The 21993-nt window shown below is 37.3% G+C and overlaps 1 protein-coding gene across 1 annotated transcript in view; it reads right to left on the bottom strand.

The window, feature by feature from the left end:
• LOC127057265 (potassium voltage-gated channel subfamily KQT member 1-like) overlaps nucleotides 1-21993 on the bottom strand; it is an 816867-nt gene that overhangs the window by 513872 nt on the left and 281002 nt on the right. The window contains 2 exon segments of the mRNA XM_050966175.1: nucleotides 2601-2622; nucleotides 21904-21930. Coding sequence (XP_050822132.1) covers nucleotides 2601-2622; nucleotides 21904-21930 — 49 coding nt within the window.

Raw genomic sequence — 21993 nt, forward strand, 5'->3', positions numbered from 1 at the left:
GCATAAAGGTCATATATTTAAGCACTCAAAAGATAGAAAATGCCAATGTTTAGGTTTTATGTGTCATTTCAAATCTGCCACTTTGCATGTAATTATGGTACAGTTTTTAGTTACATGATGACATACTAGTTCTCAAATCATGTACTTCATACAATTTTTTCAACAACTTTGATACACATTTGTAGCCCTTTTTAATTTTGAAAGGGCAGCAGAAAAGCACAAACATCTGTTTGCTTCTCCAACTACAGCCCACTCTTATTCCCACTTGGCATGCATGTTATGCCCGCATACTGTGTTTGACTTAAATCACATCATCTCTGAATTTAGCTGCGAGCTCCAATACAGAGCTGATTCAAGTCACAGTTGGAAATCTGACAAATTTAGCTTCCTTTTTTGTACCTGGATGTAGGAACCTAGAACATGGGACTGGAAGTGACCTCTGGGGTCATCAAGTCCACTCCTCTGCTACTGCAAGCTGACTACAATTCCCTTAAATTTATTCATTCAAAATGATTCAATAAATACAAAAAATCTCTGGTTTTTAATGGCAGCTTTGTCATGCATTCACCTTTTGGCTGACATTTTCCAGCTCGTTCCATAATCAAAAAGGAATGTTTTTTGAAACTTTGGAAAAATATGGTTCAGTCATTTTGAAAGAGTGAAAAAATGCCCTCTTCACATTTAAAAAAAATCTTGCAATTTATTTTTTTAAACCACATATAATCTAACCAGCAGAAGTTGGAAATTTGTAATTCATTATGAAAATAGCCCTAGGAAGCAGTACACAGCCTTGATCTACAGGGAAAAAAGGTTTTTATTTGCATGCTCTGATCTTAGGCTTGGAAGGATTACATTTTTATGTTGATTCCACCATATACACACAAAGCAATAAATTGAGACTATTTATTGTATTAGTTGATAATAATTGAAATTTACAGATAGGCAAAATAAGAAAAAATGCTGCCTGAGAACTTAAGAGTTTCATTTAAGAATTTTTATTTTGTATATTCCGACATGTGATGTTGACAGTTATAAAGTTTAACTTTTTGAATCTCAACATCTACTGTCATTAAATAATTGTCTGACCCCATAATTTCCCATAAGTGTGAACAGTTAAATTGATAAGAATTGAAAAAAATGCTTTAAAATACACATTGATATCTGTCAACAACATTTAAAATAAAAACTGAAATCTGTCAAGCATCAGATTTCCAAAAGCCAGCAGAGCTTTGAAACAGAGACTGAAGCTCCTTCTTTGGAGTCCCACTTTTTCCCTTCCTTAAACATGAAAAAAAATTCAAAAAGAGAAAATGGAGACTATTTATTGTATTAGTTATACACTCAGACCTTGGGAAATGTCAAAGTTAAGATTGAACTCTCAACCTTAACTCTACCCCATTTTGCATATGCATTATGATACAGTCTTTAATTACATGTGCACATAACATTCCTCCAATACACTGTATCAGCTTACTTTTCTACAGCCATAGCTACACATCTTTTAAGACTGTGTACTAACTGGTGTATGCCAGATATTTATAAGAAAAATGTAGTGTATGTTGTACCTAGACAACATCACAGTAATAGTGAAAATACATGTCTGAGAGGGAAAACCATGTACAGCCATGCACAGTTGGACTATGGGCAAAAAAGTTTCTAGTGCAGCTCACTAGTAATGCACACCCATCTGCATTGTTAATATGCAACTAATACCTGCTAAAAGTGATTACGGACTGAGTTTGTGCAATAACTATAATATAAATATAAAATTGCCTTATTTTTATGACTTCAGTACCATATTTGCAGATGACAGATTACTGTGCATGGAATATCCATTTAGTATTGTTTTTTCCCCACTTACCCTAATTACACATGTAAATGCACTGATTTCCTCATTTCTTTCAGTTTAAAATGGATTTACTGCATTTAGGAGAGAATCTAAATTACAGATTCATGCCAGAGAAGAGAATGGAAATGCCATGAGAGTAAACAGAAAAAGTAAACAAGTGTTGCATGCCTGATGGCATGACACTGATACACCAGATGGAGGAACAGGAAATGATGCATCTTACTCAGTTATTTCAAACAAATTAAAACAGTGGCATTTAAGTACAGCATTCCTCATTTATAACAAAACCTACACCCAAATTCCAGTTGTATGGAAATTTCCTCCACATAATTATACAATTTCTGAGAATTGTTTCTTACAGTTACAATTGGCTGATGCCAATTCATCATTGGAAGTAAACATATCTTCTATCACAGCATACAGCATCACATGCCATAACTCTATCAGTTTTCACTGAATTTTAAGATTATTTCCCTGTTTAAATATTAGGCTTCCTTGGTCTTGGTGTCTTACTTGAAGAGATTCAGTCCACAAGTGAATGAAAGACAGACACTGCACTGGATTTTAAGCAGTAGATGACAGCTATGTTAATTCAACATTGGGAAAAGGAAGTACACCCCCACCCAACTCACATATCAGCTATTTAATTGGGACCACAGGGCTCCCACCATATAACCAATAACCTGGATTAGATCCCTCTGCTTACACCCAGGACTCAGCTCACTTCTGAATCATCTAACGTTCCGCACACTAAGGGGGTGGAGGAGAGTGTCCTAATGTTCCGTTCTCCAATTGTGCCACCACAAGGAAGATAAAAAAAGCCAACAGACCTCCAGCAATTAAGTACAATGGGAAACAATTCCTTCCTGATCCCCAAAAGCAGGCAATTGCTCAGAGTTATAGGATTCCGGAAACACAGCTCAGTCTCTATCACTACAGAGAGGGACAGCAGGGCAGCTGAAGAGGTTAGAGACTAACAGCATGGGAAAAAGTTTAAATTGTTGGGATGAGAGTGTGAGACCCAATCAGCTATTGCTCAGTGCTCCTGGCCAACCAACAGGATTCAGCGAATCTAAAGACACAGAGGGGCCTTGCTCTAGCACAGCTTGCACTTTCTTTTTTGGTTCAACCAACAACATCACCCTAACCTGTTAAGGCACAGGAGAGGCGTTTTAAAGCATAAGCTGTATAAATTAAACCAATTCATAGGTGAAACAGTTATATTTGGCTGCCTGTAAATTGTATCTTTTCATTTTAAATTAAAATTCTGGTTAATTCTATGGTCTCATTCATCAAAATCACCACCCTCTCTTCCCTATTGAACAACGTCGCCTTCCTCCCCCAAAACCCTCTACATCTCAGCATGCCCCAGCCTCATTCCATACCTACTTCCTCAGTCCTGCTCCCATGCTGCCACGTGCCCCTGAAAAAAATCTGGGAATTACTGGGGTCTCCCTCCACCACATATTCATCTTCTCCGTCAGGTCTGGCTTCTTCCTTGCCAAACAGTTTTACTTTACATCCAAGAGTGAATCCTCTTGCTACAATCAAATTGCCTCTTCTCTACTTCTGACTCCTTCCTTAAAGCCTCGTCCCCTGCTTCTTCTCCTCTGTCCTGGATCATCCTGATTTATTTAACAAAAAAAAAAAAAGCTATACCTTCCACCCTATCCTTTTTCATCTCCTTCCCACTTACTTTCTTCCTTCTTCCCAATCACTGATGTCAAATTTCTCCTCCTTCTGTCACTTGCCAATTGCTCAGCCTCTGGTACAAAGCCAGGACAGAACTACCAGAGGCAGAAAACCAGTGCAAAGGCCCTGGCCTCCACAGTTCCCTTAAGACCCATTTAGATGTCTAGGGAGAATCCACTCATTTTAGATAATAAATTCCTTGCCTGTTCTACATAAGAGGAAACCTCGCACCCAAGAGAACAATGCCCAGCGAATTTTGCAGATTTCAGTATCTCCTACATAAGTTACTCCTGTGTAGGGTACTATCTGTACCAAAGTTAGGCTGCAAGTAAAAGAATGTATGAGTCCATAGAATAAAGCTATGAAGGTCAACTCATGTTCTGGAAGGATTATCTATCTCTACTCAAAGGCTGGGCCTGTGACTGTATGATGATAGAGGTCTGAATAGAAATCCTGTGGCAAATCTGTGCAAAAGACTTACATGCCTTCTGGCTTCCAGTATGTTTGACCCAACACCCTAATACTGGGCCTTTGATTTTCTGAGCACACTTACTTCTTTTAATTGCTGGGGAAAGGAAAAGAGGAAGAACTGAAAAAGAAGCCAAAAAAAAATATTACTATAACTACTGTGAGAGTGTGCTCTGTCCTTAGTAATCAAAGGAAAAACTGGAGGGAGAGGGTCTGGGGGAAATGTAGCCTGTATTTATCAGCTGAAAGAGAGAAATATTCAGCCAACACAGCACTGCCAGTTGCTAAATGGCTACCTTAAAGGTCACAGCTACTTGGCTGCACCAAATTTTAAAGGCTGACCCCAGAAAGACATGCTGAGAAAAAAGATTTTATAAGAGGGCAACCTGGTATCTGAAGAATTAGTGAAGAGCAGCAAGTCTGGTGTTAGTGGCCTATAATACACAGGAGGTTAGACTAGATGATCTGATGGTGTCTTCTGGCCTTAAATTCATGAGTCTAAATCACCAAGGAAGGTGTCCCTAGGGAAAAGTCTGCTTTAATGCCACGCCTAACCCCACGACATCTTAAACAGATTTGATCAGGTCACAAATATTTATGAGATGTGGGGCAAATGAATAATTACAGAAAGTGTCACATGCTGCTTGTGGGATTACCACTATGAACAGAACATAATCTAATTTCACTCATACTGTTTTCTAATACACCCATAAGCCTGATCAGTGCCCTGTGAATGACCTGACATGCTTAAGCATTCATGTGTTCTCAAGCTGGCATGATGCACGCACTTCTGAATCTTTCTGCATTAGTTTTAGAACTCACTTCACTTTGAAAATACATTTACCAACTGAAACCAGTCTTTTGAATAGTTTGCTTTCTATATTTACAGACTCAAATGTTTAATGATTTAATATAAGCATTAGTTACCATTTCACAAATAACATGTACCACTGCAAACTCAAGTATGGAAAAGATGAAGGAAGTAATTAAAACTTACATATTGAGAACTTTCAGCAAATACAGAGATTTAGAGAGTATTTTCTGATTTGTATCTATGATTTAGGAAAACAGGGCAGCTATTTTTAACTAATCACACAATATTTACTTTAACATAAAAAGCATGTAAATAATATAAAATAATTTATACGTAATAGACTAGGGCAGGGGTAGGCAACCTATGGCATGCAAGATGATTTTCAGTGGCACTCACACTGCCCAGGTCCTGGCCACTGGTCCCGGGGGCTCTGTGTTTTAATTTAATTTTAAATGAAACTTCTTAAACATTTTTAAAACCTTATTTACTTTACATATAACTAAAATATTGTTGTATATTATAGACTTAGAGAAAGAGACCTTCTAAAAATATTAAAATGTATTAGTGGCACACAAAACCTTAAATTAGAGTGAATAAATGAAGACTCGGCACACCACTTCTGAAAGGTTGCCGACCCCTGGACTAGGGTGAGGCTGTGGTATTTACTGGAATGTAAAAGCTGCATCTATCTGAACCATGTTACTAAATGTTATTTAAAAACAACAACAAAAATATAGGATGCACAAAGACAGTGAAATACATCTGCCTAAATTTTCAAAAGTGACCTGTGCTGTTTGGGTGCCCAATTTGCTTAATGTGCTGAACATCTGTCCTCTAAAATTCAGGTTCTTTTAAGGTGTCTCCAGTTCAGCCCCCAAAATCACTAGTCACTTTTGAAAATTTAGGACACATATCTTCAATTAATTAATTTTAAAACAAATTAATTAATTACAAAAGACCTCCTGCTTGCTATCTTTTACTAACCTCAAATGCTACTTACATAACCTGACCATCTACCCAGTCCATCCATTAATTGCATTACTGCACCTCAGAAAAAGCCTGGGAAAACATTTAGTTTGTGACAAGCTGGGGTGTGTATGTAACATGAGGACCTTGCTGATGTACAGTAACAGCTTGTTAAGGCACTCTAAGCTACCCCATTTTGAAATGGGAGTAGATAAAGGCATACTAACCAACAGTGTCACCAGCTCTGAAGATCTCAAAATCTACCTCTGGCAGAACAAAGGAGGGTGGCAGTGAGTTAAATTAATACAACCAGATGAGCTTAAAAGTCCATGAACCTATAGATAGACCTGATTTGACTTTTGAATTTGTAGCAAAAATGAAGCCCGCTGAATTTCAGTTTGCCCTGAGATTATTTTGCAACTGCAGATAAACCCAATTCAGGTCTTCTCAGTGCATCTGAAACACATCACCATTATAAGTTGGCATGAAAAAAGGGTGGACTGCAGCAGAGACACCTAAAGAATCAAGAACTTCAGATCTGTAGAAAAAAATTGCATGCTACAAGACTGTGTAAACTCAAAACCTTGCCTCTCCCACCAACAAAAGTTGCTCCAATAAATGATATTACCTCACCCACCTTGTCTCGCTAATATCCTTGGCCCAACACAGCTACAACAACACTGCCTAGAAGGACAATATGGGATTAATAAAATAAATTAAAACAAGAGTGATAACGGACCCTGTACTTCTGGAGTTCTCAGAATCTCTGTTCGGTGAAAAAAAGTTATAAAAACATATATTTGTGTGACATCAAGAAAGTTGATGACAATGGCTGTGTTTTCATTAGATGTAGCAGTTGCAGAAGTACATTCTTAATGCAGCTGCATGGCCTGTGTGGTAATGCTGTTACAAGGTTCTGTCATTCCATGAAACTAAAGTGAAGGTGATCTGAAACACAGATGTGCAAGGTGCCTTGCTATTACCCTCCCAAGTTACAAACTAGATCTGCTTTAGCAAATTGCTCAGTTTGTAAAATTCCAGTACCTTCCTTGTGTATTTGTTTATTTATATTGAAAGTGGTATTTAAGAGCCCCAAACATGGACCACTGAGCTATTCACTGTACAAAGAAGAACAGAAAGATGATTATCTCAGCAAATCAATGCCCTGATCCTGAGATCACTCTCTAACAAATGGATGGATGCAAAAGTGGATGGTTAACCAGCTGCAAGATCAGGACCCAAAGATTTTGATTGGTACCTTGGGCACATGAGAATATGGAGATGTTGGCAGAGAGAAAAACAGGAAAGAAGTGGCTGCCTTAAAACCAAAGCCCTAGTGACAAGAGAGATACAGTACCTGTGTCAATATGCTTCAAACAGTCTAACAGAGGACAGTCTTAAAAAAATTACGGCTACACAATGTTAACATATCTCAAGAGGTTACAAGTTAATGAATTATTTTAAGAATTGCAGCTGCTGTTGAATTTAACACCCCTTCCTGCCAAAACAAAAGCAAGTCTTTCCCCTCCTGCATTCCTATGCATTACCCTTCACATTGGTTCAGAATTTAAGACATAATGATCTATTCTAGAGGTTGACATGCATGGTTGTTGTTTGGCCTCCTTCCTGCCCATCCAAACTGCACCTTGGGTGAACGGTGGCCAGCAACAAATCAAAGCAGCTGCAAAAGGATATTGGCCATAGGCTTGATCCTACCATTGACTTAAATGGAAGTTCAGGCACTCCATAAAAAACAAACAACTTTTAACAAATATAAGCCTCCTGTGCTATATTGGCAGCTGATATCAACAAGGGAGCCCCAGTTGGGGTCCTATTCTGAAACAGTGCAACCTGAGCTAGGGAAAAGGACCTCTACTAGATCTACTTACATGGCCCCTGTTACCACAGCGTCTGAGCAGCTCACAACTTTAAATGTAGTTATCCTCTCAAAACTCCTGTAAGGTAGGAAAGTGCTATTATTCTCCACGCTGCTTTTTACAGCTCAGAGACACTAAGTGACTTGCCCAAAGTCACTCATGAAGTCTGTGGCAGAGCAGGGAATTGCATCTGGGTCTCCAGAATTCCAGACTAGGTCCCCTAACCATCCTTCCTTCCCCACTGTAGCTGCAGAGCTGTTCTGACAAAACCCACATCCTTAGTGGCAGTATTAAATATCTCTTCATACTGCTTGAATAGGCTAGGGGGATAAAGGTGGAGGGTTATGATTATACACTAATTTTCCTTGGGGAGGAGAAGAAATGGGAAAAGGAGAATTCACAGAAACATACCAATCCCTATTTTTCAAACCACCAGTTCCATCCCCACACCTCCACCCCTGCAAACAAGTTAGCAATGGAAGAAGTTGACCAGGTAGGTTATGAAATTGCCATCAATGAAGATATTCAACACTGAAAATTGTGTAAGAATCACCATGAAACATATTCTGCTCTCAGATGTGTGTCTGCGCAGCTCCCACTTAGTTCAATGGGAGCTGAGTATAAATCCATAGACAAATGACTACATAGGAATGACTTGACCGTTCTGCTCTCTGTGTACCATTGCATTGTTACGGTCCTGACTTTTAAATAATTTTTAAACTTTAAACTTAAAATATAGCAAAAATAAAATCTATTCTAAATTTGATATCATTCTTCATTTCCTCTTGTATCTGAGTCTACTTAAAAGTATGCAACCTAAAGTTCTAGGCTTTAGTGACTCATCTCTCAAAGCCTAAGAAAAAGGAATGTGTTTAAACTGACCAAAACATCAAATATTAAATGTTCCTTCATGCTGCATATATGGAAATCTCTTCACATTACAAGAACTTCCTTTCATTATACAGATGAAAATGTAGGGAGAAGAAAATGGAAACTCACAGGGAAAAATAAGTGACCATTGCAGAGATTTGTAAAACTAATCATTTCAAGCTGCTTACCTAACTAAGAACACCCCATCTTGGAGTAAAGTTCTTAGAAGTGAGGCATCTGCTACAAACTAAAGTCTTTGCTGCATTTCAGAGAGAAAAATTAGAAACTGATTAGTAAGTGGAGCCTTCTCCTTCCCACATTTACAGGTTTGAAGATGGGTCACATTTCAAACGTACATTCCCATGTATCATCCAGAGACGACCACCCAAAATTAGTACAGTTTAAACAAACTTTAAACAGTAGTCTTTTGCACTTACTCCCTGAGCTGAGCTCTTCAGCTCTCACATATAAGTGGTGATCAGGATATAAACAGCAACATGACCAGCTTCTTTAAAAAAAAAATCCCTATGATCTTGAGATGCATTTTTTTTCCTTGATGATTTGGAACTAAGATTAGAGTTTCCCTCCTTTCCATGAAAAAACAATCATCATCATAAGCCCTTCCACAAAGGCACAAGTCAAAGGCATCAACTTTAACTCATCTCGACAGGTGGTATAACTTTGATATTGTTAAGCAGCATGGCTTTAAAAAGCTCAGCAAGAGACACAAGAATTAAATCTTAACTCTTAAACTTATGAAAAGGTAAACATAAGTGTTTTCCATGGACTTTTACTCTGTAAGAAATATATATGTATCATAAACAAGCAACTAGCCACGGTTGAACTTTGAAAAGCATAGTTAAGGTAGAAATGTTCATCTTATGATTTTATCTTTCAGTTCAGATCTTTTAGTCTGATTAGCATTTTCACAGCATTCCCAAAACTGTGCATGCCCAGTAAAAGAAAGGAAGATTACCTTTTACATTTTTGGCTGGTATGGGACCACTAGGAGAAGTTAGACCACAAAAGGACTAGACAAAAATTTGTTGATATATTCGGTCAAATACCATTCTCCTTTACTCTTTGTTTTAGTTCTCCCACTTGTACCCAGCAAGAGCACTTTCAAGTAGGTTGGGCATCTACCAACACACAGTGTGGGTTATTTGGTGGCAACCACTGAAATGGAAACTAAGGGGGCTAAATGGTGTCTTTAGCCTCAGTTCTGCCATAAGATGGGAATGGGCAACAGGGGATGGATCACTTGAGGATTACCTGTTCTGTTCATTCCCTCTGAAGCACATGGCATTGTCTACTGTCAGAAGACAGGACACTGGGCTAGATGGACCAGTGGTCTGACCCAGTATGGCCATTCTTATGTTCTTATGCATAATTTGATCCTATTGAGAAAACTCCTCTAATCATCTACTATATTTATGCTGCCTTTACTCAACAGTTTCCAAGTTCCTCCCATGTTTTTCTTAGTTGCCTTTTACTTTCAACTATTATTTGTAAATAAGGAAGCAAAGGTGTGTCCCGTTTACTACATTAGGGCAAGTGCCAGTGAATGACATTTGTAAAGATTTCCATTCTGAGGAACTTGAAATGGAAGGTATGAAGTCAGACTTTTGATGACACTTTGCTTTGGTTGTTTAGTCATACACAACACGAGTGCTGGCTATCCATGTTCCTCAGATCTACAGCCCCCACACAGGAATGACCGTGAAGCTTGTCAGTACCAACCAAAGGAACAAGTGATTCCTTGAGCTGAGTCAGTGGCACAAGACTACGCCAACATCATCTCCTGTGTGCTCTCTGTTCCCAACAAACTGTTCACTACCCTCTTTCCCTCACAACTATGGCCTGAAACAGTTTGATATTTGCCACAGTTGATATAGTCTTCAGGGATCTTCTTTTGAGAGAGACAAAACTATAGAAATAAGAAACAAAGGAGAGCTATTGGCCAATTCCCCTGAAAATGAAGCGTCACTCACATTAGAATGTATTGTCCTGCAATTACATGAAAGCTACAGAATTGTGGGTAGAAAAAGGTTCATGTGGGCTTTTTTACTGTTTTGGCTTCACATGGATTCTCACTTTGAAACTCAGAGAAGAACTCAAGTTATAAGGAACACAATAACAATGTGAAACTCACCTAAAATGCAGTGTTCCATATGGAGTCAACAAGAAGTAGAATATCTTGAAACTCAAAGAGCCACATTCTATACATCATCTTACATCAAGATGGTTTGATTCCTCCCTCTCCCCTACTCCTGAGTCACATAAAATACAATGTATGGTACAATAACTAAGCAATATATCGTCAATTTAATGTTATCCCACGTCACCTTGATATCCACCTATTTCACAACCATCTGATTTATGTCTGCTATGCAGTACTGATATTGACAGCTGCAGGCTTTATATCATCTCCCAACTAAGGTTAAATTGGTTCTTGTTGGTTTGCTTTTACAAGGGACATTAAATTTTACTTTTTTTCCCAACACTGGGAGATTGACATAACCACGATATTTCAATTATCTTTTTATACAGAGGTTCTCATTTGTCAGGTTTGATCCACCATGAAATTTTTCCTTTTAAACTCAGAGAAGAAGTTCCTTCTCCTCCAATCCATGTATCAGCAATCATATTATCAAACACACATGCTCAATCGGGAGAGCCCTGAATTATTGATAGCAAGAAAATGCAAGAAAAAGAAGAACAACATGTGACAGCGAAGTCTTCTGGAGCGTATTTACATTTCACCTTTTGGTCTTTAAATATATAAGAATTAAAAAAATATATAAAGCGAAAGTCATAGAAGCAGTATTCAAACTGAGCAATGCTAAGTAATGATCAGTCAATGTAAATATTTCACTAGAATTAAATATGAAAAAACATCAATTTTAGAGTCATCTGTTTATTCATACATTATAGTAACAGATGGATGGATAGACTCTCTACTGGGTCTCCTGGTCTATCCCCATATAACATAACTAGGCAAGACTGATTTCAATATCCATAAACCACCTTTGCTTAATAAGTGTCTTGTGCTGCTTTTTAGCTCCAGTTTTTAGGACTCCACAGCCTCCCTGGGCAGCTTGTTCTATTGCTCAACTATTCTTAGTTTTTCCTCAGCGTTTACTCTAATATTTTCCTTCTGTTGAACAAAACCAAAACCAGAAGAGCCTATTTTAGGTTCTATCCCATATGTATTTGTTAACTAATTCAGTTGATGAGATTCTACAATATAATTTCAAACTTAAAGGGGGGCGGGATATTGAATTTACAGCCTACTATGTCACCATAAATCATGGAATTAAACTGATTATTGCACACTGCTCAAAAAGATGAAGAAAATAACATTTTTGTTCACTGTGTCAAAACACATAGATTAGGGTATAGATGGACCAACTTGAAAATTGTTTAGTGCAAGCATCACTAGAATTAATAATTCACGGTAAAAAAAAAATCTATCCTTATCAATGTCTGCCTATTTCCTGTATTCCCCAAAATGTTTTTTCACTAAATTCCTGCAAAGAGTCCAATTGTAGGATTCATATCCAATATCATTAATTCTCCAACAGGTTTTGGTAGGCCTATGCAATAAAACTATCAGTGACACCTCTCTGAAAAGTTATTAAGGGCATACTTCTTAAACCCACTTGTCTTTCAAAGAGAACATATGTACCCACTTTATGCTTGTCTTCTCAACTGCCTCATGTAGACTTGAAGAAATGTTCCAATTATTTGTCAGCTTACTCAGTATAATGATCCTTCTGTGTCATGGTAACAGTCCTGTATTTATTGGACAAGCTGCCACTCTGCCTGCAGGAGAAATGCCCTTTGACCTTTGGGGATAGAGGGCAGATCTGTGGGTCTCAGTTTTAGTGTAGGAATTTGAAACCCGCTTCTGCAGCTGGTTTATTACAGAACTGAATGCACTTGCAAAAGTCTTCCCTTGAGCCTAATGCTTTAATTTTAGTTTAGGTTTTGCTTCTATCACTTGTTTTAAGCCAGTTTTAACACTGTGTCATTCATAAAAGCTTCCTTCCCCCAGTGGATTACACCACAGTAAATATTGAACTACAGTGTCCTATGTTAATGACAGCTCTAACAGAATCAGGTCAATCATTTTCTTACCTTGCACTCATTGATTTATTCTCTGATTTGCTATCACTCCTGATTGAAATGCTACAAAGAGTAGGAAAAAGAATGAGCTGAGAATTAATAAAATCATCACAGCTTTGACTTCTTAGAAAAGGACAATGTTCAAGGTAGTTTTCAACATTCTAAAAAATCATTTTTACTCTATATTACTATTAACTCCTTTTGAAAAAAAATATTGGGAATTAGATGGAGTTGGCAAATGGATACAAGACAAAGAACAGTATGTCAAATTGTGGGGATCACAAATATGATAACTGTTCCTTTAAATTGAAAGTACTGTAGTTTTGTAAGGATGGATTAAACCTACTGAAAATGCACTCCAAGTCTACTGCTGGTCCTTAAAATAAACAAAATTTTCTACACTTGTTTATCCCAAATCACTTATACTCTGTCAAAGAAGCTTTCATATAATCATGACCTCAGGGCTACAGTGCATGACTGACATTTTATCTATGCCCTGAATGGGGCAAGTTAACTATAAATGAAACATAATGGCTTCAAAGTACTGCAGAAAGTACAATGCTAGAATTGTTTAACTACTTATCTGTCAATGCTTTAACCTTTCATTAAGGCTACTGTAGATATATGGGTGATCTACTAATACTTTATCTTTCTAAGAGACATTTTCCTCTGTTAAATTGTCAAAAATATAATAATGATGCATATTTGGCAACTTATTCATGGATGCTAAACTTAAGCTTGATAATAAAGGTCATGAACTACTTTTGCTGAGAGAAACTGAAACCTGAAATTGAGCTCTTAAAATACTAGTTAAATTCAAAGTGAAAGAGATAAAGAGGAAAAAAAGTGAGAGAGAGATAAAGAGGGGGAATAAAGACATGTTTAACATCAGCTACATGTAATTGTAATTGATGTTAATGGATTTTAACTTTTTTCTAAAACTCTAAACAAAACTTTGTTTTCAGGAAGGGTGAGTGTATTCTTCCTCTTCATCTTCTGAACCAGTTGAAGAAACCAGTAAATTACATGGTATAGCGAGGGGTGTAAAAACACATCTAATTGTGTTATCCTAATAAAACTAAAATAGAAATAAATTGGATTTTTTAAAGAAATGCCAGTTATCACAAAAAACAAACCCCAAAATGTGAACTTTCAAAATATTGCACACTTTAATGTGAAAATTCATTTTCATAGGAAGAAGCATTTGAATGTCAAAGTATTGGCTCAAAAATTACTAACTACTCTTGTGCTTTATATAATGTATGTTATAGGTATATATCTTGAAGGGTAGTTTTTAAAGAAACTATACATACACTTTTAGTAACTACTTTAATTAGATACTGAAAGTACAGACCTAAAAAAAGTTTGGAAATCTAAAACGTATAATGAATATCAAGAAAAAATTATACTAAAATAAGGAAAAAAAGAGCAAAAACTGAAGAGACGTAAGCCTGAAAGAATATACATTTTATGAACACGTAACAGGAATGGAATTACACTCCCTCTTCTCCTCTGCTCTCTCAAACTGTTTCACTGAAATCTAATTTTCAAGCAAAATCTTATGATGTTTCATACATGTGTGTGAAATTAAAAGAAAACTCAAGAACTAAAAAACACAGGTTTCTATTTCACTGTTAACGTTTTACACAGGCCTAGTAGTAAGAATGGCCAAATTATCATGACACTGAGGTCATAGCTCAAATCTGAAACTTCATTTCAAATCTAAAGGAAATGAACATTTGTATGACGTATTATCTTTAACTCCTGTTATCTTAGAAGTAGTTTAAATCCTGCTAGTTAGACAAAATATCCATTTTGTATACATATGGTAATACCTTGTGACATCAAACTTTTTGCCAATCTAGGGGAAATTATCTTTCAAATAATATATGCCATGACCCTCAACTCCTAATAAGTATAGGAGAAGTTCTTATCTTGCCATTCATATAACCATATGTTCAGAATGTTCCAAATTATAAATATGGCACCAATCAAACTAAAGCTTAATTATTATATTCCTTATCTGTGTAAAAGCAAAAGTACTGGCTGCTATACCTCATTCTGCTTAATAAAGCGAAGAGGAGTAAGTAAAAATAACAATGATATGGTTGGCAGGCGTTAGTGAGCCCTGAGAGAGGTAATCTGAAAGTCTTTTGGAAGCCTCAAACTCCAAGTTTTCTGTAGCTTAGCACAAAACAGATGGGACAGTCTCTGTTCCTGAGCAGAGAGGGGGTCTGGCGTAGCCTGCCAGCTGCCAGCCATGTTATTGTAAAGAGGCACCTACCATTTTGCACCCCCTGGACTAGAAGAAATTTCCTGGATATCATGTCTGATAGTCAAAACAGATCATTTTATCACGGAAGTGCACATCAGGCTGAGTACACTCAGGTAATGACAGGAATGTGGAAACCTTCAAATACATTCCATTACAGTTTTGAAAATATCTCATACGCTTTACAGCACTAAGACAAAGATTTTCAAAGTGGACTAGTTATTTTTGTGAAGTCAGTCTGAGACACCTTAAAGGTGGCTAAGTTTCAGAGTGTAGGTACTCAAAATTCTCTCTCTCTCTCTCAAAAAAGGCTCCTTTAAAAGGTTCCTCTTTAAAAGGTCACCTCATAATTCAGACACCCAAAATCACTACTCACTTGTGAAGATCTTGGCCTGAATACACAGACAAAGAAAGTCAACACTATTGTATTTTTAAAATTTGCTTTACTTGGTTATTGTGAAATAGTGCAAGTTGAACCCCTCCCTTCCTTCCGTACAACATGTGAACACAACACAAGAGAAAAAACTAACTGTTGGTCTAAGCACAAAAGAAAATGAATGGAAAATTCCAGCTAATATACTTTACCAAGTATGGCCAATAGCTTTTAAGCATTTAAAGAGATATAATTAAAGTGTGATGTCCATCTTTCTAGTTCTTAATACCCAGTCTTACTTGTTAAAATGTGATTACAAAATTCAGTTATAGCCTGTTTTCATATGTTTATGAAAAGCATAAAAAATGGTTTTATTATTGATCATTAGTCTCAGGTTTGCCTCATCTTTCAATATTGCTGTCATGGTATAAATCCCCACTCTGAACCTTAGCATCCAAAAGATGGGGTACCAGCATGAATTCCTCTAAGCTTAATTACCAGCTTAGAACCTATAACGCTGCCACCAACCAGGAATTCCAGTGCCTGGTACACTCTGGCCCCCCCAAAACCTTGCCCAGGGACCCCCAAGACCCAGACCCTCTGGATCTTAACACAAGGAAAGTAAACCCTTTCCCCCACTGTTGCCTCTCCCAGGCTTCCCCTCCCTGGGTTACCCTGGAAGATCACTGTGATTCAAACTCCTTGAATCTTAAACAGAGAGGAAAATTCACCTTCCCCCCCTCCTTCTCAATCCCCCTCCCAGACTCTCCCTGAGAGAGAAAGTAATCCTAACACAGAGAGAAATTTAACCTTTCTTTCCCCTTCCCTCCTTTCTCCCCACCAGTTCCCTGGTGGATCCAGACCCAGTCCCCTGGGTTCTTACCAGAATAAAAAAAAAATCAGGTTCTAAAACAAGAAAAGCTTTTAATTAAAGAAAGAAAAACAATAAAAAATTATCTTTGTAAATTTAAGATGGAATACATTACAGGGTCTTTCAGCTATAGACACTGGGAATACCCTCCCAGCCTAAGCATACAAGTACAAATTAAAATCCTTTCAGCAAAATACAAATTTGAACTCCTTCTAGCCAAATACACATTTGAAAATAAAGAAAACAAATATACACCTAACTCGCCTTATCACCTAGTACTTACTATTTTGAATCTATAAGAACCTGTATCAGGGAGATTGGAGAGAAACCTGGTTGCACGTCTGGTCACTCTCAGAACCCAGAGAGAACAACCACCAAAAACTAACAGCACACACAAAACTTCCCTCCCTCAAGATTTGAAAGTATCCTGTCCCCTGATTGGTCCTCTGGTCAGGTGACATCCAGGCTCACTGAACTTGTTAACCCTTTACAGGCAAAAGAGACATGAAGTACTTCTGTTCTATTAACCCTTAACTATCTGTTTATGACAATTGCATTGGATCAGACTCTCTTATAAACTTCTGATGTAGCTCCACTGCTAGAAGAGAACTTGGCTCATTCACTCTGTTAGCACAGTAAGTGAAAACAAGGCCAACTTAGTTTGCCTGCACATTATGTAAACACGAGTGAAAAGTAGTTGATTAAAATGCCTGGTTAAAAATACCTGCTTCAGGGCCTCTCTCTTTTACCTTTACATTAACTGAAATGAAAACTAATGAACTGTTCATTAAAATGAAGAAAATAAAGTCAACCATGTTGACATAACATGTTACTTGATGGAGCCATCACTTTTCATTTTATGGAAGGGAGTTTTTAAAAAAGAAGGCTTGTTTGAAACAAAACAAAAACATATCCCCTCACCGCCACCTCCATAAACAAAAGAAGAAGAAAAATTTGGTGATTTGCTCTTGCCCAACACAAAGCATTTACTCATTATGAGCTTTCTACAGTCTTTTTGTTTCCTTTTTTAAACTGGAGACTCTTCATGCTGACACTATGCATAAAGACAGATGACATAAATTAACCTGACCTGCCTCTTGTTTTACTCAAACGCAAGAAGGAGAGAAGCAGTCACATAAAATTACAAAACTCCTGCAAGTTTACAAAAAAAACAGACCCCAAGTGATTTGCAACATTAATACTTTCCAGATTAAAATAAAATAATTAAAACTACTTATTTAAATTTCTCTCACATGCACACATACATGGAAAAATATATATTTCAGCCCTGCAAAATCAGAAAGAACATTTCCCAGTTCACACACAAATCTACATTAAGATTGTCATAAACAGATAGTTAAGTGTTAATGTCTCTTTTACCTGTAAAGGGTTAACAAGCTCAGTGAATCTGGCTGACACCTGACCAAAGGACCAATCGGGGGACAAGATACTTTCAAATCTTGGTGGAGGGAAGTCTTTGTTTGTGCGGTTTGTTTTGTTGTTTGTTCGCTCTTGGGGCTAAGAGGGACCAGACATGCAACCAGATCTGTCTCCATTTTTTCTAAAACAGTCTTTCATGTTCATAATAGTAAGTACTAGCTAGAAAAGGCGGATTAGTTCTATGTTTGTTTTCTTAATTTGTAAATTTGTATTTTGCTGGATGGATATTTTACCTCTGTTTGCTGTAACTTGTATCTTAGGCTAGGGGGGAGAGAGTACCTCTAGTCTATATAAGCTGAAGACCCTGTAAACATTTTCCATCTTGATTTTACAGAGATAATTTTTATTTTTTCTTTCTTTAATTAAAAGCTTTCTTTTTTTAAGAACCTGATTGATTTTTTTCCTTGTTTAAGACCCAAGGGGATTGGATCTGAACTCACCAGGGAGTGGTGGGGGGGGGGGAAAGCGGGAGGGGGAAAGGTTAATTCCTCTCTTTTTTAAGATTCAAGGAGTTTGGATCACAGTGATCTCTCAGGGAAAATCTGGGAGGGGGAAAGGAGGGGGAATGGTTTATTTCTCTTTGTTTTAAGACCCAAGGGGTTTGGATCTTGGGTCCCCCAGGAAAGGGTTTGGGGGACAGAAAGTGTACCAAAACACTATATTTTTGGTTGGTGACAGCGCTAAGCTAGGAATTAAGCTTAGAAGGGTACATGCAGGTCCCCACTTTCTGGACGCTAAAGTTCAAAGTGGGAATAATCCCTTGACAAAGATGATCACCAGCTCATACCGCCTCCCCACCTCTACCTCTCGTAAGTAAGTACATTTTTAGTCCTTGCATGCACATACTTGTCTATGGACAGAGTCACACAAACACGACTGCACACCAACACACATGCACACACAAAACCCTCAACACAACCTTCCCTTCCCTTTACACAACCTCTCACACACACACCCATTCATAAATCCCATACCTCAGCGCACATGCACATACACTCTCTCTCGCTCACATATGAATATAATTTTCATATAGATCAGGCAAACACACAAGCCCACAATTAACCCTCAACTCAGTAACAAACACCAGCTAAGTGCCATTCAACCCCACCCACTCAGTCTGTCTCATTAAGGTACCATTCACCAGTTCTCTTTTCTTCTTCAAGCCACCAAATTCATCTATTCACTTCCTCAGTGATGATTATGAAGTCCTTCTGGCACTGGCATTGTTGCAAGTCCATTATAAACCATGGTGACGTATAGTGAGATGTTCACTACCCATTGAGTGCTATTCTACCACTTTATATGCAGTGTTGTTGTAGACGAGTGAGACCCAGGATATGAGAGAGACAAGGTGACTAAGGTAATATCTTTTATTGGTTCAACTTCAGTTTCTGAGAGAGACAAGTGTTCGAGCTTACACAGAGCTCTTCATCAGGTCTGGGAAAGTTACTCCTAGTGTCATGGTTAAAAACAAGGTATTGTTTAGCAGAAGTAGTCCCTGCAGTCAACTACATGCAAGAAATCCATGGATCATCACATCTACTTTCACAGATCCACCAACCACCCCAAGCACATGAAGTAATCTATCTGTTATCTATAGTCAGGCACTCAGATACCACAGAATATGCACCAAGGAAGAAGTCTGTATGCTAAACAGTCTGTTCCACCTTGCATTTAGCTGTGACACCTTGAGCACATTTCCCAGACCTGAAGAAGAGTTCTGAGAGGAGTTCTGTGTGAGCTCGAAAGCTTGTCTCACCAACAGAACTTTGTCCAACAAGAGATATCATCTTGTCATTCTACCATTTTCTTTATTTTATATAAATTACAGGTTCACATTGCAAGCTCATAACAGCTACACCTGGAACAAGAGTGAAACCTATAAAGATGTCCTTGCCCTGGGCCAGTACACTTGAGTGCTCCACAATCATTTCTTATTTATGAAAACATTAATATTAATAATAAAAATACCAATACAAATTTAAATATACAAATAGATTGAGGAACCTACATACGAGGAAAAAGAAAAGATTTAAAATATGGAACAGTAACAGTGTTTAGAATTATCATTCTTTGGGGAAAAAATAGAGGACCATATAATGCCCTCTCTTTCCTTAAGTGGAGAATATGGGAACCCAGTGCACTGTAGCCCCAAGGTAAAAAGGAGAAGTGGTTTCTAGGTGGCCATATTACTCCTGCAATAACAGCAAGCTATCATGGCAGAAGTCAGGGACATTTGCTTTGTTGGAGGTCACTTTCACCCAGCTTAGATAATGGGGAATAATTTTCCATCATAAACTAAATTGAATGAAAAACCCATAAAACTATAATATCTTTTCAGAGGATATACAAGCTTCATCTTTAAAATACACTGAGAGCATTATTATTGTGTGTATATACACATACATACCTCTCTCTAATACACTGTAGTGTATTAGACATGTAATACAAGCTTCATTTTTAAAATAAATATATACATAATAATTCAGTCATATACATCTCTAATATACTATTTGAAGCATAGATTTAGTATATTAGAGAGAATAACAATATATGTAGGCTTGGCAGAGTGATTATTATTTGTATCATTTTGATGGATAATATCAATGTTATTTTTAAGCATTTTTTAAATTATTTATTTAAATGTTCATAATTACGGGAAATTATTGGGGGGGAGTCATACAATTATTTAATGACAGTAGATGTTGAGATTCAATAAGTTAAACTTTTATTAAAAAAACACAAATTGTCAATAGCACATGTCAAAATATAGACAGTAAATATCCTTAAATCAAGCTCTATTAAGTTCTCAAATCATTTTTCGTACTTTGCCTACCTTTAAATGTAAATTATCATAGATGGAAATATATTTTGGTTGGTTGCAGTGAAATTGACGTTTAACAACATTTACCAACAGAAAGCTAATCCTTCCAAGCCTAAATATACGATAGCATGACACACACACACCACTGTTACATTCCTGAGTCTCAGTTCTCAAACTGTCAGAGGGAAAGGAAGTCTTCAGTCCAGCTCAGTTCATTGCTATGAATCAAAAATGTTGTTGGAGTCCTTAGGTGCTATAGCTGCCAAAAGGCGTCTAGATACAATAGTGATTAATGTGGCATAAATACGATTGCATTATTAGAGACAAATTAGAGACAAAGAAAATGAACTAGGATGAGAAGAAACAAGCCTTCCTCTTATACAACAACGGTCTTCAGATTGTGGGCTACTGCCTAACAGTAGAGCAATTTGACCAGTTGGGGACAGGCCAGTGTTAGCATAGTGTACTGCAGAAGTATGATATTGAAGAGCATTTGAAAACAGGAGTGTCTATTTTTAAATTTACTAATTTGTTTACATGGAATTAAGAGGAGATTATGGTGGTATAAATTCCAGCCGGTTGCAAGCTACTCTAACAGTGCAAATAAGCTTTCATAGAATCATAGGACTAGAAGGGACCTTGAGAGGTCATCTAGTCCAGTCCTCTGCACTCATGGCTGGACTAAGTATTACGTAGACCATCCCTGACAGGTATTTATCCAACCTGCTCTTAAAAATCTCCAGTAATCGAGATTCCACAGCCTCCTTAGGCAATTTATTCTAGTGCTTCACCACCCTGACAGTTGGGAAGTTTTTCCTAATGTCCAACCTAAACCACCCTTGCTGCAATTTAAGCCCATTGATTCTTATCCTATCCTCTGAGGTTCAAAAGAACAATTTTTCTCCCTCCTCCTTGTAACAACCTTTTATGTACTTGAAAACTGTTATGTCCCCTCTCAGTCTTCTCTTTTCCAGACTAAACTAATCCATTTTTTTCAATCTTCCTTCATTGTCATGTTTTCTAGCCCTTTAATCATTTTTGTTGCTCATCTCTGGACTTTCTCCAATTTGTCTACATATTTCCTGAAATGTGGTGCCCAGAACTATACTCCAGTGGAGGCCTAATCAGCATAGAGTAGAGCGGAAGAATTGCTAATCGTGTATTTCTTACAACACTCCTGCTAATACATCCTAGAATGAGGTTTGGTTTTTTTGCAACAGTGTTATACACTGTTGACTCATATTTAACTTGTGGTACACTATGATCCCCAGATCCCTTTCTGCAGTACTCCTTCCTAGGCAGTCATTTCCCATTTTGTATGCGTGCAACCTATTACTTCTTAAGTGGAAGTACTTTACATTTCTCTTTATTGAATTTCATCCTATTTACTTCAGACCTTTTCTCCAGTTTGTCCAGATCATTTTTGAATTTTAATCCTATCCTCGAAAGCACTTACAACCCCTTCCAGCTTGATATCATCCACAAACTTTATAAGTGTACTCTCTATTCCATTATCTAAATCATTGATGAAGATATTGAAAAGATATCT

This window comes from Gopherus flavomarginatus, chromosome 1, assembly GCF_025201925.1.
Source record: "Gopherus flavomarginatus isolate rGopFla2 chromosome 1, rGopFla2.mat.asm, whole genome shotgun sequence".
Lineage (NCBI taxonomy): Eukaryota > Metazoa > Chordata > Testudines > Testudinidae > Gopherus > Gopherus flavomarginatus.